Source organism: Ochotona princeps, chromosome 14 (genome assembly GCF_030435755.1).
Source record: "Ochotona princeps isolate mOchPri1 chromosome 14, mOchPri1.hap1, whole genome shotgun sequence".
Taxonomy (NCBI): Eukaryota; Metazoa; Chordata; class Mammalia; order Lagomorpha; family Ochotonidae; genus Ochotona; species Ochotona princeps.
In genome coordinates this window covers 20272592-20291517 of record NC_080845.1, presented here as the reverse complement: position 1 = coordinate 20291517, position 18926 = coordinate 20272592, and the positions used below count along the sequence as shown (strand labels likewise).

Sequence of the window (18926 nt, the reverse complement as noted above, 5' to 3'; positions counted from 1 at the left end):
GAGAAACGGGAGAAGGACCTGGGACCCTCAATTCAAGCAGGCACAGTGTGCGTGAGGAAAAAGGAACCTGCCTTGGGCAGACACACTTCTCAAAGCTTGGAAGGAAGTCGCTGGTGTAGAGGTCGCATATGTGCGTGACTCCTGGTGGCAGGGCCCACCTTAGGAGCCTTTCCACCCAGATCTCACTCACTCTGCTGCCCAAAGATCCAGCCCTTCGCTCATTCTTCAGCACCCACTTCCCAGGCACCATCACCTTCCGATGAGCCTGGGTGGTCCCCGGGCGGAGGAAGAGGCTACAGCAGCCTGGGACATTTCAGGTCTCCTTGTGGGCAACCCACCTTAAACACATGGGCTTGCACAGCACTATCCTTCCTTTGCTCTATACTCTCCACTGCTGTCACAGCTGTCAAGAGTGCACGTCTGTGTCCTGGGTTTATTCACAAGGCTTAGAACATCCAGTGCACCACAGGCACTCAGTCAATTTTTAAACAATTAAATGCATGATCTTTAAAACCCCAAGCTAGATTTTCTTGGACAGGAGGCTATTAAGTAATTTTCACAAAAAAAAAAATGGTTTAGAGCTTTGTGGAGTTCACTCATTCTGCCATCTCCGCTGCAGTTTCATCTCGAGCAAAACAAGTCAAGTCTTCATCGACCTAACACCACCTCCCGGAGCCTGCAGGATGGTTCTCAGGAAATGCCAAGACCCGCTCTAACCATCCCCTGCCCTGCACCCCACAGAGCCTGGCTGGAATTCAATGGCATTCACAGCACCCACTCGTTAACCAGCCAGAATCTGCAAGAAGGTGGTGGCACAGCCTCTTCTGCTGGTTAAAAATAAAAGCAGCACCATTAAAAGAATTTCCATAATGATATTTCTTCTTTCTCCCTCCTCTAGAAACGTGCTCGCAGTGCATCCTTCGGCTGGAAAATGTATCCACGGTATAGCCTGTGCCTGTCCTCTGCCAACTGTTGGCCATCTCAAGGGCGGGAGGAGCCAATGGGCACCACCGTGCCAGCGCTCATTACTGCTACAATATCACAGTTTTATTCCTGTTTTTCTCTACCAATTTCTAGCAAATGTGGATCTACAATTAGCATGAAAAGCCAATTTGCACTGAAATGAATCAAGGCAATACATACCGCCACCTGGGCAGAGTCGAGGAACTGGAGGCCAAAGTAATCTGTTTCCACGAGGTCCAAATGGTACACGATCTGATCAAACAAATCCTGGCCCTTGGCATGTTTCTGGAAGACAAGTGAGTAGACTAAAATTTAGGAGGCAACACCTGGGCCAAACACCTTCTCTAGACTACATACACATAAACACAAATTTAAAAATTTAGTCTCACTGTATGTGCAATACAAACACATGATTTAGGAAATTCAAATGCAATATAAGAATACAGATAGCATAAAGTCAAAAACCTGAATAACCATTGTTAGTTCCTACTAGTTCCTTCTTGGGGAAAAAAAAAAAAAAGACTTCTGGAAGGCTGCCCACAAATGATGGTTAAACATTACTAAAATCAGACTTTCTTGAGGCAAGCTAGGACGGGCTCTAGTGTAGGACAGCAGAACCTGGGCTGCCTCTCGAGGCAGGTGGTCCTGGGAATCTGCTCATTCTTTGATTTTGGCTCTTTCCCCTCAACACAGGATAAGTAGTCACACCCAGGAAAAATTCAACAAGCTATTGGAGGACACAGGATGTCCAGCCCAACTCAAGCTCCAGGTCCACTCCACGGTTCTGTGTGGTACACACTTGGGGCAAGAGCACAGGAAAGAGGGCAAAGGCAGGAGCAGTTAAGTCTTGCTGCTGCCGCACAGGAGCAGGTGTGACCCTGAAAAGTAATTTCTCCTTAGGTTTCTACTCTTGCCCCTATAAAAGGCCCAATCATGCCTACCCTACCTACCATTCTTTGAGACTGAGGAGATTCCGAATGAAAAACTGTTGCAGGACTGAAGTCTTGTATTCACCCCAGAAGAATACAAGCCTATTCCCAGATAAATACCACAACACTGCACACACACTTAAACCCAAGTGTCATAACAACAAAGGAAGCAAACAGTAACATCACAGGGTGACTAGGGAACCCACTCCCTACCTCGAAAATTGGCAAACAGGTCTGCACAGATCCTGCCCTTAACTGTAGCAATGAGTAACTGAAGAGTAGATGGTAGCAAATATAAACATGTCCTCAACATGGCCCAGAAACCTACATACAAGAGTTAGAACTTGCAGAGTTTCAGCATAGCACAGTGCTTCATGACTTAGGACTAGGTCAAAAGTTCTTACATATGACACCAAAAGAACAAACAACAGCAACAATAACAACAAAAAGCAAAATGTCAAACCTCTGTTCTTCTAAGGATGCCAAACAAGTCAGAAAGTATAAAGATAGCTCAGAATAAGAAATAATATTTTTTCAAATCCTGTACTCATCAACGCTCCTTATCTAGACTACAGAAAGGCCTAGTGCAACTCGATAATAAAAACGCAAATATTCGACTAGCAAATGGGCATAGGATATGTACAGTTCTCCAAGATACACAAATGGCCAATGAACATGTGGAAAAAACACACCAAGGTCACTAGGGAAACAAACACAAATCACAACCACAATCTGATGTCACTCCACACGCACTAGGATGGCTAGATTACAAAAGATATGATAACAAATGCCGGAGAAAAAGGAACCTTCCACACACTGCCAATGGGAGTGGAAACTGTGCCACCACTGTGGAAACAGCCCAGCGTCTCCTCAAATAAAGACTCATACACTTGCAAAATCACCGTAAGTGATACCTGCTGAACATTTAAGCAAGCGAAATTAAACATCTGTCCATGAAAAACTAGCAAATGAATACGCATTAGCAGCCTTAACAAATCCAGAAGAGGAAACAACCCCAATGTCCATCAGCTGGTGTACAGATGAACAGAACACAAAATATGCACACCACAGAAGGTTATTTGGGTACACACACACACAACCCACACTTCTCACACATGCTAACACATGGGTTGACCTGGATGACACCTTGCTTACATGAATGAAGAAAGTTACCATGTACTACAGCTTGTATGACTCCTTGTCTAATGTTTGTCAAGAGTAAACAAATATGTATAGACAGAATTTGGGTTACTGCTGCTTAGGGCTCCATGTTTGGGGGATGATTAAGGGGAACAGGTTTGGTGGGAGGGGGAGCAGCGGTGTAGCAGCACAAAATGTTCTAAAATTGATCAGAGTGACAGATGGACAACTCCAAGAGACAGAATGAGTCCTCATCAGCTGGTCACTCCCCCAAATGCCACAACAGCCCAGTAGCTGCAGCAGGGAGCCAAGAATTCAACCCAGGTCACCCATATGAGTGACAGGAACCCTACTACTTGAATCATCAGTGCTGCCTCCCAGGGTTTGCATTGGCAGAAAAGGAGGAGTTAAGAGCTCGAGCAGGTGTTGAACTGCACCATATGGGATGTGACTCTCTTAACTACTGGGATCAAATGCCTAGCCTACAATAACTATGAATCTCAAGAAAGCTATTAAAACTAGTAGAAGGGTGGAGTTTTTAATGTACTGATGATAACAAATGAAGAGTAATACAACTGCAATATCAACAGTTGGCAATCCCTAATGACTGGTACTCTCTAAGCCCTGGGCTCCACTGGCTAACACCACAAAGGGAGACAACCAGCTATTGTGCACCTGCTGAGATCGCACACCACCCAAGTTCCAGCTTGCTCCCCACGCCTCTCCCTCCACAAGATCCAGCCTGTGGAAACTTCCAGCACCTCCTCAGGGAAGGATTCGGTTTCTATCTTTAACAAACAGAATAGAGGGAGAAGCAGTGTAGGCCACACCTACAAGACAGAAGACTGAAGACTGAAAGGATATTCTTTCTCAAAGAAATCGAAACTGCAATGTAGGAAGGCATACATGGGAGACAAAAGAGTCAGGAAGCGATGCGGGGAAAGGCAGGAAGAGGACACCCTTGCTGGCCAGCAGGGAATGAGGTGGAATAAGGGGGGAGGCTTTCTTTTTAAAGATTTATTTATTGTTATTAGAAAGGCAGATCAGATTTACAGAAAGCAGAGACAGAAAGATCTTCCACTGGCTGACTCACTCCCAAAGGGGCCGCAAAGGCAGGAGCTGAGCCAATTCAAAGCCAGGAGCCAGGAGCTTCTTTCGGATCTCCCACAAGGGGATAGGGTCCCAAGGCTTTGGGCCGTCTCGACTGCTTTCCCAGGCCACAAGCAGCAGCTTGATGGTAAGTGCAGCAGCAGGACACAAGCCAGCACCCATATAGGATCCCAACACTTACAGTAAGGATTTAACCACTGAGCCATCATGCTGGGTCTGTGGTGACTGCTTTCTAGGAAAAGGCAGACATGCAACAGCTATGACAAAAGTAAAAACCATGCAATCCTCACAGCCTTCCTAGAAAGACTCCTCTTTCAAATATATACATGAAAAGGCAAAGTGACACAGAGACAGAGACAGAGACCTTCCATCCACTGGTTCACTGCCTAACTGGCCACAACAGCCAAGTCTGAGCCAGGCTGAAGCCAGGAGCCAGGAACTCCATGCAGGTTTCACACGTGAGTGGCAGGGACCTAAGTGCTTGAGCCAGGGCCTGCCGGTGCCTTAGAATGGAGCTGGATGAGAGGTGGAACAGCCAGTACCTGTATCAGTGCTCATATATGATGCTGGCCACATAGGCAGTGGCTTTACCCACTGCCGGACCCTGAAAATACTCCAACTAAGGCAATAATTCAACACAGGCAGAGAGCTGGAAGTGCAGAGAGGGTCTCCACGACATAGTCAACTTGAGAAAGAGGCAGGGAAACAAAATTGCCCAGCCCAGCCATGGGAAGTCAGAACCAGCCCATCAACTGTTCAGATGCCTGCTTGGCCATAGTAAAGGTGACCAGAAAGATAAGACTGAATTAAGGGATATTTCTGTGACAATACTAGGTAAACAGCCTATAAAGGAGTAAGTCAGCTGTGACACCACCACCATAAAACATACAAGTATCATGTATGCGGACTGCTTGATAAAAATGGGATATAAGGAGAAAATAGCCATATTAGGATTGGAAAATTAATGGGCATGCTTTTTCCCCCACAATCTTCAGACAGATATCATAGAATAAGTACAATTTTTTTTAAATCACCATTCTGGCACCATTTCTCTGGATGTATTTTTCCTCCCCAGCATGGCGGCCCTATGTTACACCATCCTCACAGTACCACAGGTTCATTAGTGAGTTTCCTAGTGGGTCCAAACTAGTTAAGTGAGGCATTCGCAGCACGATGTGGTAGGAAGAATTGGGCTGAGAAGGAGCAAGACACCTGTGCTCCAGTCCCAGATGGCGCTCTAACCATGACCTGAGGCAACTCGTAATTCTCCCAAATTCCCATCACCACCTCACACTTGCATCTCCAGCTGCCAATCTGCTGCTGTGCCCTGAACACACACTGCCACCACAGCTCCATGGCCCCAGTGCAGCCTGCTTCCCACCTGCATCCTTCCTCGTTGGTCTCAGCGACCAGGTAGTCATTTCATCACCCACAGGACATTAAACCGAGTTGAGGGAAGAGGGCCCAGGTTTAAGTGGCTGTCTAGATCCTTCCAATTCTTTCTCTTGAGCCTTTCCAGTGTGACTCAATGTAGGAGGGGCACATGTAGAAAAGGCCTTCTCCCATTAGACACACTCAGAAGGATTTAGAGATGGTATGTGGTAGGTTGGGGAGGTATGCAGGGGGAGAGGACAGACAACATCATCTCTACTCCCTGTTAGCATTTTAAACACATCTTTGATTACTCTTACATGTACACATGTACACACACACATGCGGGTAAGTAAGGTCTTTGGTTTTTTTACTCATTATTTATTGTCATTTTATCTGAAGCAAGTGGGAAAGAGATAGAGGAAGATTTTCCATTCGCTTTCTCACTCCTGAATGCCCTAACACCAGGGCAGGGCCAGGCAAAAGCTAGGATTCTGGAAGCAGGGTTTCCCACATGGGTGTCAGGGACCCAATTATTTGAGCCATCAGGGCTGTCTCCCAAGCTACACTCAGAAGCGAAGCGGGGACTTGAATCCTAGTATTTCAATATGGGTTGCAGGCATTCTCAGTGGGGTCTTTACCTAAGGCTTCTCTCTCCAAGATTTTCTTTAGCTTCAATACAAAACTAGTAAAATTATATTGGGATCTTTAAAAAGAAAATGCATACTACAAAAAACACCTGCATGAATTTCAAAACTTTTTTATAAAATAAAAATATCTTTAAAAAAAGTTTTATTTATTTTTATTTAAAAGGCAGAGTTAAGCAGAGGTAGGAGGGGGAGAAGGGGAGACAGAAATCTTCCATCCACTGATTCACTCCCCAAATGCTGCAACAATTCAAAGCAAGAACCAAGAGCTTTTTCTGGGTCACCCACATATGTGCAGAGGCCCAAGGACTTGGGCCGTCCTCTGCTACTTTCTCAGGCCAGAAGCAAGGAACTGGGTTGGAAGTGTAGCAGCCGGGACTCAAACCAATGCCCACATGAGACTGCAGAAGCATAGGTAGAAGTTTAACTTACTCTACTACTGAGCCAGCCCATAAGCATATCTTTTAATTCCATTTTTCTGCAAACTTTTTGCAGCCCCTTTATAAAGGCCAGAATGTTTAAAATAGAGGCCTCCATATGTAACATTTTAGGATGAAGATGGCAGCTTCAAGGTCTCTAGTTTCATTCCTCCTGGCCTGCAATGTCCAGTCTTTAATTTTTACTTTGAATTTTGAATTTTATGGTATAATTCTGTACAGTCTAGGATTCCTCCTCTCAAATTCTCATCCCCTGGCTCATTTTCCCTATATTGTTACAATAGTATAGTCCCTCATAAGGAGTTATAATTCCATCAGTCCATTATTTAAGTGTGCCCTGACATTGCAGGTACAGACAATGTCAGACAGTCTAGCGTCCCATTATCTATATATGTCCAACAGTTGGGAGTCCATCTTTGATTTGGAAGTAGGGATGCATATTGCAATGTATCTTCACATCTGGATATGGTAGTCTCTATTACTCCATCACTATATATTCCCTTAAATGAGAAGCCACAAAATAAGGTCAACAACAGGTATGAAGTTAAAACAACAGCAACAAAAATTAGACCACCATGGAGTCAAAAAAAATGCACCACTGAGTAACTAACACATGGGTGATGAAAAGAAAAGACAAAAGTCTGATTTGCATGATAGTTTTCTTTTATCACAGAGAATATATGGTATTTGTCCTTTTGGGATTGACTTATTTCACTGAGCATAATGGTCTCTATTTGGGACCATCTAGTTGCAAATAGTAGGATTACATCCTTTTAATGGCTGAGTAATATTCCACGGAGTAGATGTACCATAGTTTCTCTAACCACTCCTCTTTGGACGGGCATCTGAATTGTTTCCATGTCTTTGCTATTGTAGATTGTGCTGCTGTGAATACAGGATTACAGATCCCCTTCTCATATGCAGTTTTCAATTCTTTTGGGTATATTACTAGGAGCGGGATAGCTGGGTGATATGGCAAGTTTATTTGCAATTTTCTAAGCACTCTCCATACTGATTTCCATAGTGGTTGTACCTGCCTACATTCCCACTAGCAGCGAAGAAGGGTACCTTTCTCCCCATGTCCATGCCAGCAGGTGTTGTTAGTACAGTTCTGAATGTAGGCCAGTCTCACTAGAGTTAGGTGGAAGCTCAATGTGGTTTTCACTTGTACCTCCCTGATGGCTAGGGAGCCTGAGCATCTTTTCATATGTCTGTTAGCCATTTGAATCTGTTCTTTTGAAAAATGTCTGTTCATTTCCTTTGCCCATTTTTTCACAGGGTTGGCTTCTTCTTTAATTGTCCCTGGGTTTCTGAAATTCTCTGTAAACTCTGGATATTAGCCCCTATCACTTGTTTAGCGTGCAAAAATTTTCTCCCATTCTGTTGGTTGCTTCTTTGTTAGTTGTTTCCTTTGCTGTACAGAAGCTTTTAGTTTAACATGGTGCCATTTATTCATTTTGGCGTTGACTGCCTGTGCTTTGGGCGTCTTTTCTAGGAAGTCTTTCCCTGTTCCTACTTCTTGAAGAGTGGTTCCTATGTTTTCCTTCAGTAGTTGGATCGCTTCTGGGTATAGATTTAGGTTCTTGAACTACTTAGGGCTGATTTTTTTTTAATTGGAAAGTCAGATATACAGAGGAGGAGAGACAGAGAGGAAGATCTTCTGACCACTGATTCACTCCCAAGTGGCCGCAACAGCTGGAGCTGTGTTGCTCCGAAGCCAGGAGCCTGGAGCCTCTTTCACGTCTCCCACATGGGTGCAGGGTCCCAAGGCTTTGGGCTGTTCATGACTGCTCCCCCAGGCCATAAGGAGTGAGCTGGATGGTAAGCGCAGCAGCTGGGATTAGAACTGGCACCCATGAGAGATCCTGGCATGTTCAAGGTGAGGACTTTAGCCACTAGGCTACCACACCGGACCCTAGAGCTAATTTTTGTACAATGTGACAGGTGCAGGTCTTGCTTAATTCTGCAAGCTGCTATCCAGTTGTCCCAACAGCATTTGTTGAACAGAGCAAGCTTTTTTCCTGGATTATTTTCAGTTTTCTTGTCAATTAGTTGGTTATCTACGTGTGGGCTCCCTTCTGGCATTTCTATTCTGTTCCTTTGATCTTCTTCCCTGTTTCGGTATCAGTACCAGACTGTTTCGATGACCACTGCTCTGTAGTATGTCTTGAGGTCTGGAATTGTGATTCCTCTAGTTTGATTTTTTTATTCTTCAGGTTAGTTTTGGCTATTCATGGTCTCTTGTGTTACCAGATGAACTTTTGCATCTTTTTTTCTATTTCTCAGAAGAATGTTGTTGGGAGTTTGATTGCGATTGTGTTAAATCTGTATATTACTTTTGGTAATATGGTCATTTTGATGATGGTGATCCTGCCAATCCAGTAACATGGTAAGTTTCTCCATTTTTCAATGTCTTCTTCCATTTCCTTTTTAAATGTTTTATAATTTTCATCATAGAGGTCTTCCACATATTTAGTTAGCTTAATTCCTAGGTATTCAAGATTCCTCTTTGCTATTTTAAAGGGAACTGTACTTACAATTTCTTTCTCAGCCATGGAAGGGAATATGTAGCCAAGAAAGCTATATTCTGGGTGGCCATGCAAAAGCCCTCACTGCAGGCAGACGCCACTTCACAAGTAGCAGGCCTAAAAATAAGGATACGCTCATTAAAATCTTTTTGAATTAATTATTCCATGAACAGGTGCTGAGGGAGCTGTACTGTTCTTCCAAGGCCGTTTTACCTAAACACCATTTTGTTGCTAAAATGTGAGGTGCTGGTGTAGGCTACAATGGGAGGTAACTCAATGGCCTTGATTGGAAAGCTGTTCTTCGTTGCCTTATTCTTGACTCTGTCTCCTCCTCTGTGACAGATCCATGCATTCATCCACTCATTCATTCATTTGACAAGTATCTGCTACCTTTTTATCAAGTGTCAGCTGGCACCGGTGGTGCTGGGTTACAATTATGGGTTATAAGGCCTAGGGAAGGGTAGCTTTCTCCTCTCCTGGTAGGAAGCACCCAGCAAACAAGCACTTCTTGAGCAGCCACGTTATCCAAAATAGCTTGAGACTCAAACCCAAGGGTAGCAAAATCACTTTTTACCTTCTTGTTTCATTTTTAAAAATATCTTATCTAATTTATCTGAAAGGTAGACTCACAGAGACCCACACAGAGAAGGAGAGATCTTCCTATTCACTCCCGAAGTAGTGCAACGGCTGAGGCTGAAGCCAAGAGCTTGGAGCTCCATCCAGGTCTCCCATGTGAGTGTCAGACACTCCAGCACTTGGGCCATTTTCTGCTGCTTTCCCAGGAACATTATCAGACAGCTGGATTGGAAGAGGAGGAGTAGCCAGAACACAAACCAGTGCTCATACAGGATGCTGGTGTCAGACAGGGATTTAAACCACTGTGCCCCAATGCTGCTCCCCCCATCCACCTGCCTAGGCAGAGTTTATAGATACAAGGCCTTTCTAAGTCAGGACTGACATTCTGGAACCTATTTTCCAACATGTACAGTGAGCTGTCCCCAAGCAGAAGGCTGTAATGCAGCATGCTCTACCCCTGAGTCCTGGCTTTCCACCTCCTGTCTCCACACATCACTTTCACCAGCAACCAGTGGCAGCTCCTTCTGGTCTGAAGACATCTGAGCTCATTAAAACCATGCATAAAGGAAGAGCAGGCAGAGATCAACTAAAAGCCATGGACATTGTGCTGTCTCTGCTGGCCGGCTGTCTTGTTTCCAATTTGCTCTCTCCCTGGTTCTGGCCAGGCTCCTGAGAAAGGGCGCTTCCTGGAGAGCTGACATCTTCACTGCATCCTGAAATACAGCTATCCTGCTTTTCTTAGGTAAGATGCTGCTGACAACATCATATCGCAACCTGACTCAAGTGCAAAGCCAACAGGTCAAATTTGGAGAAGACAGAAGCCAACCTGCCTAAATCTCATTGAGTGTCAACAGTACCCCAGTTAGGCCGCAAAGGAGCAATCCACTGTGTAAGTGTATTCACCCTACCGTGAGCTAAGCAGGCACACAACAGAGCAGTAGAAGAGGTTTAGCAGTCATGCCCTCTGTCCACCTGCTCCAAACCCATCCCATGACCCATCTTCAGGAGGGCCTGCCCTTCCACCTCCACGACTCAGGGCATATCTCCCCATACCAGCTAACAGTCTCAGGTGCTCCAGTGTCTCCTCTCTGTGTTTGCCAGGAGACAACGCAGCCTCATCTCAGTCATTGCACAAAAGCAATCACCAGTGAAGGGAGTGCAATGCCTTCATCTCATGTGGGGACTTGACAACAGTGGTACTGCCCAGTCTAACACGGTGTTCTTTTCTCCTCTCCCCCTGTCCTACATATAGCTGGGGCTCCAAACTATGGAATGCATGTCCTCCAACGATAGCGTCCACTCTGTCACTCACAGCAGATTGCCACTCTGTGGGCTGGTGGGCACCCTTCTTGTGCCTAGGGTGCCTTCCACTCCTCTACTCTACCCTCAGATCTCACAGCAAAACAACCTCCAGTGTCAGTTTCAGCCAACAAACCCTCATTATTCTACGCAGTCATGCTCACACTTGCTTCTCTGCTCTCTGACATTTGGAGATTCAACAGCATTAGTAGAATTCTCAGTTCACACCACAATCTTCAGATGACCCACTTTTCAGACATTTGATGGTTCTGGTGCAGTTGCTTGTTGGGAATTCTCTACAGCTGGCCATCTGGGATGCAGAACCCTGATACCACCAGCCACCTCCTCTGGCCTCCTTGCTTGCTTAATGTACAAATGGACATTAGTGTTTGGGAAACCACACCTCCCTGTGGCCTCTCCTTATGGCTGATGAACACGCTATGCCTTCTGTATACAAAATGCTAACAAGTTCTTGTAAATAATTGTAGTGATGTTTTCTAAACCTAAGTGTAAGTTTTTGTATTCATCCTAGGTACACTGGCCCGTGATCGACTGTCAAGACTATTACAAGAGTATTTCAAAGTTTCACGGAACATAGGACTTCGGTGCAAAGAGAGAAAAAAAGCTATGCATATGCTGGGGATGTCTTCTGACAGTTTATGGAAAAGGCATAATCTAAAAAGGCATTATGGACTTTGACTTTTTTGCATCAAAATAAACTTATCTTTCAATTCCACTTTCACGAACCTTCTGAAACACTTCCCTGTTGTTTCATGTGTTAGTTATTGATCCCAGTTTGCTAACATGGAGGTTATTTAGTGAGCAGGCTGGGTTTGGAAGAGATGACCATGGTAATAACTTTGCTCAGTTCTACAGGATCGCACCAAAGGTCCCTGGCTGCTGGGGGCTTCATGCCCAATTACCAGCACACACAACTACACCACCCAGATTGGAAGCACAGCTCCACCACTTTCCTAACAACATCACCATAACCCTAGGCACCTGGGGTTTTAGCTTCTTCATCACGTAAGTGCTCTCCCCTGTCGTACGTATCTTGCTAAATCACTGTTAATTAAAATAGGAGCAAATGATCATGAAAGCAAACAGCGGTGTTCCATACAAAATTATTTTATCCAAATCAACTTCTCCCTCTTGTTCACAGGGATAACATTCTGCACATTGTCAAATGTTTAAAAAAAATTTCAGGGAGGACGGGTATTTGGCCAGGCAGTTAAGAGGTTGGCTAAGACACCTGTGTCCTTTCACACGAGTGCCAGGGATGCACCCCCAGTTCCACACCGGACTCCAACTTCTAGCTTGTGTGCACTCTGGGAAATAGCTGGTGATGGCTCAAGTACTTGGGCTCCCATCACTCACATGGGAGACTTGGACTGGGCTGCCAGGTGCCAGCCTTAGCCCCTTGGTGACTGCAGGCATCTGGGGACTGAACCAGCAAATGGTTTCATCTCTGTCTCTCAAAACGAGAAAGCAGAGGTGGAGCAGGGAAGTGGGAGGGAAAGGAAGATAGACCAGGCAATGTTTACAAAGAAAATCAAGGCACAGAACATATATAATCCCACTTGAATAAAAACTGCGGTTTGGAGATTTCTGTAAGCCCATACTGATACCCAGAAACCCATTCCTGCCTTTCCAAATCCATACACACCCTGGTCAGCCATGGCCAGCTGGGACCATCTGTGGGCTTCTCGCTGTTTCCCAGAAGGCACACGCCCCACGGCTGCCTTCAGCATTTGTATTAAGTTCTAATGTCATGGTTACTTGCCAGCTCTGCCCACCCCAACCCTCTCTCAGTAACTTCCATTTTCTAGGAGCCTTGGTAAGAAACTAGCCTCCCTCAATCTCACAACTCATTTCTCTAGATGACCTAGGGGTTTGTCCACACCCAACCTCTGCAGCCAGTACTGCTAAGTCTTCATCCAAAAATTACTTAGTAAGTTATCCTGACATCTTATCATGAGTGAGAAATGCCCTCTCAGCCCTCAGTAGGATTTGGTGGCTCAGAACTGACTGTAGTGATGCATGACAAGTGCCCAGAGGCCATGGGATGGAGACCAGGCTGTCCAGGGTTGGAATTCCATCTCCTGACTGAGGAGTTGCCCCGAGCAGCTGCAGAATCAGGTTGCTACTGACTGCAAGGGGGCAGGATGAGGATTGGACTCAGTTCTCCTGATTTGGGGGACAGCAAGTTAAGCTGTCACTGGGGGTGCCTGCATTTCATATCAGAGTACCTGGGATCACATTCGGCCTCCACTTTCAATCCAGCTCCCTGGTAAGGGGTACAATGTAAGCAACAGATGATGACTCAAGTCCGTAGGTTCCTGTGCCCATGTGGGAGACCTAGAGTCCCTGGCTCCTGACTTCCGCCTGGCCCAGTCCCAGCTACTGTAGGTTTTTGGCAAGTGAAGCAACAGATTGCAGGCATCTCTGTTTTTCTCTATCACTCTGCCTTTCAAATAAACCAACTTAAAAAAAAAAAAACAATAAATGGGTACTGTGTACATAAGAGTTTCAGTACATTCTCTGTATTCCATGCACTAAAAATCTCCATGACAAAACCCAACCTCCCAAGTGCAAAGGACTTGGGGACTGCAGGGTTTCGGCACCATGCGCTCTGGGAAGAGGAGACTTGTGAGCATAGTGAAGATGGAAGTGCTGTGGGCTGCAGATAAGGAAAATCATTCCATGCCATGAACACTAATTTTCCTCCATGTCAGTGAAACAAGACACAATACAAAGACTTCTGCTACAACCATGTCAGCAGCTGCCCATCAGCCCTGAGTCCCAGTTCACTTTCCCAGCCCCAATCCTTGATGCAACCCCTAAAGGAGCTACACCACTGTACTTCTACTTAATTTCAGACACAAATCAAAAACATCTTTTTACAGAAAGAAACAAAATATATGCAGTGATAAAAGCTGTATCTTCAGCTTTAGACACCAACACCAATTTTCCAGTGGATCTAATTAATATCCCTTAGATTGTTTCTGGGAGACATAGGATTGATTCCTCTAAATTTTTATTTGATTACTTGAGAAGGGAGACAGACAAGATGACAGATGGATCCCACCTGCTGGTTCATACCTCAAACACCAACAAGGGCTAGGGCAGGACCAGGCAGAAACCAGGGCAGGGAACTCGACTTGGGTTTCCCGTATAGGGTGACTTTAGCCATCACCTGCTGTTCACTAGGGTGTATGTTAGCTGGAAGTGGGAACACAGCTATCACTCAAACCCAAGCACTCCGACATGGAATGTGGGGATCCAAACACCCACACCAAGACTGATTTTGACCTTGAACTAAAGCCCTTGAGTCTGTGCCTGGCGTTATAAGGAACACGTGACGAGGAAGAGAACCAGCTCCTCGGTGGACGTCCTCAGACAGTGACAATGGCTGGGGCTCAGGACACCTTCCACCTTACCAAGCAAGAGTACAGGAATGTTCCAGAAATCAGCACATTCAACTTCATCATTTAACAGATGGGAAAAAACAAGGCAACAGGGGGACCAGGCAGCCACCACAAAGCTTGGAACAGACTGAGAACTTCCGACCCTGAGATGTATACCACACACACCACGCTCTCCCTCAGGTCCAGCTTGAGACTGCTGTATCATGTGAAGAGGCAGGCCACAGCACTCTGCTGCCACAAGGCTAGGAACCAAATACACCAGATATCTCTGCCCATAAAAAGTGCTTTGTTCAAAGCAATATATAGTTTTTATGGTGGACCATGAAAACAAAACACAAAAAAAACCCCACAACTTACCACTACTGGGTGAAAGGAACAAGAAAATGAAACAAATTTGTGCCTGACGAAACAGTAACATGCAATTAAAATGATGGATGTCTCCGTGCCAGAGGTTGAGTGTGAGACAAGCTGTTAGGAGAAGGGCAGCCCTGAAAATAAATTGCCAAATTACTTTTCTGCAGCCAGACTGCAGATTCCCCCTCCATGCAACTCCAAAAGCAAATAACTCCACGTCAATTCACAGGCAGCACATTCCCAGGGAAGCCTGCCAAAAAACGTGACCAGAAAGGGTAACTTCAGTGGATGGCTGTCTCGGTTCATCACACCACTAAGAAATGTGACCATGCTGGACAAACGAGGAGACTGCTTGGCTCCCCTGTCCTGCAGGTCCTGGCAGCTCTGAACTCACAGTACACCTGTCATGAGTTGCCCTTAAGGCTTGGGAGCCCGCGTCCTGCCTCAATTACTCACCTCAACTGAGTTTGATGTCCAGAACTTCTCACCCCATTAAGATGGTACAGGCTCATAGGAAACAAGATGACCAATTTAACAGGACTTGGTTCAGCACTGGTCCAGGGAACACACCTGGCAGAGGGGTCCTGTTTCCCTGTAACCAGGTTTCAGGGAAATGAACTCTACACAAGTTCAGTGACAGGGTTCTGAGTCAGAGCCTTGCTTTACTGATTTATTATATTTGAATGGCAGAGTTACAAAATAGAGGGACACACACACACACACACGCACGGTCCATCTACTGGTCACTCTCCAAATGATGCAACAGCCCGGGCTGGACCAGGCTGGAGCCCAGGACTCCACCCTGGTATCCCATGTAAGACCCAAGTGCTTAGACCATCCTCCATCTCTTTCCTAGGTGCATTAGCAAGGAGCAAGAGCAGAAGCGGAACAGCTTGGACTAAAACTCTCATGGGATGCAGGCATTGCAAGTGGGAGCTTTACCAGCTACATCAAAATATTGGCCAAACAGGGACCAGCTTTGAATCTGGACGTCATCACTTGATGTCTCTCAGCTGCATCCCTTCATTTTTCCAGGCTTGTTTCCTACCTGACAGCAGCCAGCATGCTGCTGAGCTGGGGGCAGGAGGAGGATCTGAGCAGAGGGTTCTGGCCAGCAGGGTCCCAGCTGGCCCCTAGAAGCCAAGCTGGAGGCCCAGCTGTCTGCTGCTGAGTTGAAGGAATGTCATTCCCAGCCCTCCAGTGCAGGAGGACCTCTGACAGCACCCAGGAACTCCCCCAATCTGAGACGTGCCCAATAGCCTGGAAACTTTCTGTGTCACAGCACAGTCCTAGACCCTGAGCTCCTTGGGTGTCACCCAAGACAGGTACATATTGCCTAAATGCAGATAATAAACTTGGACAGCAAACAAGTCTAATCGATTAGCAAGGACACCAACTACCGAAGCACAAAATTTTAGAGTTATTTTCTTGGTGTTGTGTGTGTGTTTGTGTGTGTGTGTGTGTGTGTGTAGAATCTTCGTGAGATACAAGATTACTGAAGCGCTAACACATGGAATGGTGGGTTTAAGCAGCAGCTTGTGATGTCAGCCCACAGCAAAGCATCAGTTATAGTCCCACCTGCTCTACCTCCAATTCAGCTGCCTGCTAACATCCCAGGAAAGCAGCCGAAGAGAAATGGCCCAAGTACTTGGGTGCCTGCCACCCACATGGGAGGCCCCCAAAGGGAATTCCAGGCTTCTGGTAGCAGACTGTCCCACACTTGAGTATTGTGGCATGGGGAGAGTGAACCAGGATAGGTCTTCCTGTTTCTCCCTCTCTTCATTCTGCCTTTCAAGTCAATAAATCTATTGCTTTAAAAAAAAGACTCAGTGCAAAGAGTACACAACCAGTAACCCTGTCTATGGTGAGCATGGCTACTAGAGTGATCAAGCTGTAACTAGGGCAACACTATCCATTCATCTGATGGAGGAAAATACAAATAAAATTGTCATCTTGCAGGTAGCCTTTGATTCTTCTTTTTGAGGGTGGGGCTGGTGGTGAGTCAGCAGTCTTAAGCAAACAAACAAACAAAACAAGCTGCTGCTCTTTGCAGAAAGAAGGTAGAGAAGCACCCATTCAGACGGAGAAAATGAGGGTGCAGCACTCACTGCCTCACCTTCGGCTGGGATTTGGAAACAGAGCAGTATATCAAGTAGGTGGGTTATAGCTAGTGTGAGTGATTGTGCAAAGAATTTTCTTTGAACAAATAGTGTTCATTTATCTGAAAGACAGATAGCTTTCATTCACTGGTTCATTCCCAAATGTCCACCACAGCTGTGATGGGGCCAGGCTGAAGCCAGGAGCTCCATCTGGATCTTCCACAAGGATGATGTGAATCAAGCAGGTGGACCACCACCAGCTGCCTTCTGGATGTGGGTTAGCAGGAAGCTGCAATGGGAAGCAGAGCTACGATTCAAACTTGGGCACACGGTTATGGGACTCAGGGACCCCAAGTGGTGTCTTAACAGCTGTGCCTAGCATCCACCGCAGGAGAAAGACCTTGGCCATAACTTATTTACACAAAAATATTAGCCTTTCTGAATGCATTATCTGAGGAAAAAAATACATGCATTTGTAAAAGCGACAACTGAATGCCAAACAAGGTACAAGCTTTAACTAGGACTATTATGAAATGTTACTTTAAAATGGAACACACAAATAGGAAATCATTTACAGAACTAAATACCTTGGTACAAATATAGTAACAGATCATCACCTTTAACTGCTCCAGGTTAGTCATAAGCTAACCCTAATTTTCCCTAGCTTAGGCAGAACTAATTCTCTTGGAATGGCCTCACCTACTGGACAGGGGCAATAGCAGGTGACCAAGGAGGACTCGAGTGGCCCAGGCTTTTCAAATCCATGCCAAAACGTATTACTACCAGGTTGCCCCTAAACCAGGTCTTGCATATCCACAAGCCTTCTACCTTCTAAGTCACCCAGAGAATTTAAAGCAGGAGACACATCTGTAATAGGGTATACAGGCGCCACTCCAAGTTGAGCTCTGAGGAACTGCAGGTCTGGCCAACTGCTGCTCTACGGGAAATCATACTGTATTGGCACATCTTCCAAGACAATCTCTAAATACGAATTGCTACTATTGAGCAGGACCATTTTTAGAAACCTTGCCCAGGCTTCCAGCTTATGTGGACAAAAGTGCACAGGTCACAGGTGCACAACTGAAGGAACTGGCAAAAGCGAACACACCTGGCAGCCACCACCCAGGCCAATAAAACAGACCCTTCCCCGTCCCCAGCTCCCGCGCACCTCGACCTGATCTCCACTCATCCTTTCCTTCCCACGGGTACCAAGGTTCCCAGCTGCCCCCTTGGAAGCTCCAGTAACTGTTACTGTGCGGTGTCTATCTTTCATGGCTGCCTGGGGGCGGCATACCCCTCCAGTGCCAGAGCTTCTTTCTCTGCACAAAGGCACACGGGTGCCATTTGACAACGCTAAGAGGAAATAAGACCCATGAAATTCACCTTTTGTGGGTGCACCCACAACAGAAAAAAGACACGGCATCACAGAGGGAGGGAGGAGCCAAAGATAAGAAGAGACAAGGTAGGTGGAGTGGGTGGTCAAAGTCAACGGAAGGGGAGGGTTTGTTCTTGGATCAAAGGGACAGTAAAGGACAGGGTGGTGGCAGGTGCCAGTGGCAATGAGGCAAAGTTTACCATCACCAAGCAGGTAGACAGGGGGCAAGGCCACAGAGACCCACTCCACTGCCTGGCAGCCTGCTCTCTCCCCGGGGGGGCCGACACACACACCTTTCCGAAGCAGGAATCAGCAGACACTGCCTGACAGATGCTGCTCTTTTGAAGCAGCTTGTTTTCGGGAACAATCGCAAGGAAGAACAAAGTAAACACAACCACGCTGCCAACACCCGGCTGCCACTCAGGGTTAGCAAGCATCCAGATTGAGGGCCTCTCCTGCTCTACCCAGCCTTCACCTCCACCTTCTGCTAACTGCTTTACATGTCTTTGCGGGAATGGCGGTTAAGTCACACACACACACACACACACACACACACACACACACACACACACACACACACACACACACACACACACACACACACACACACACACACACACACACACACACACACACACACACACACACACACACACACACACACACACCC

At 46.1% G+C, this 18926-nt stretch overlaps 1 protein-coding gene across 3 annotated transcripts in view; it reads right to left on the bottom strand.

The window, feature by feature from the left end:
- The window catches only part of EPB41L4B (erythrocyte membrane protein band 4.1 like 4B), a 133573-nt gene that overhangs the window by 95414 nt on the left and 19233 nt on the right, over positions 1 to 18926 (bottom strand). For all 3 annotated transcript variants that reach the window (XM_058672385.1, XM_058672386.1, XM_058672384.1), the window contains exon 2: positions 1144 to 1248. In XM_058672385.1, coding sequence (XP_058528368.1) covers positions 1144 to 1248 — 105 coding nt within the window. The remainder of the gene's footprint in view (positions 1 to 1143; positions 1249 to 18926) is intronic.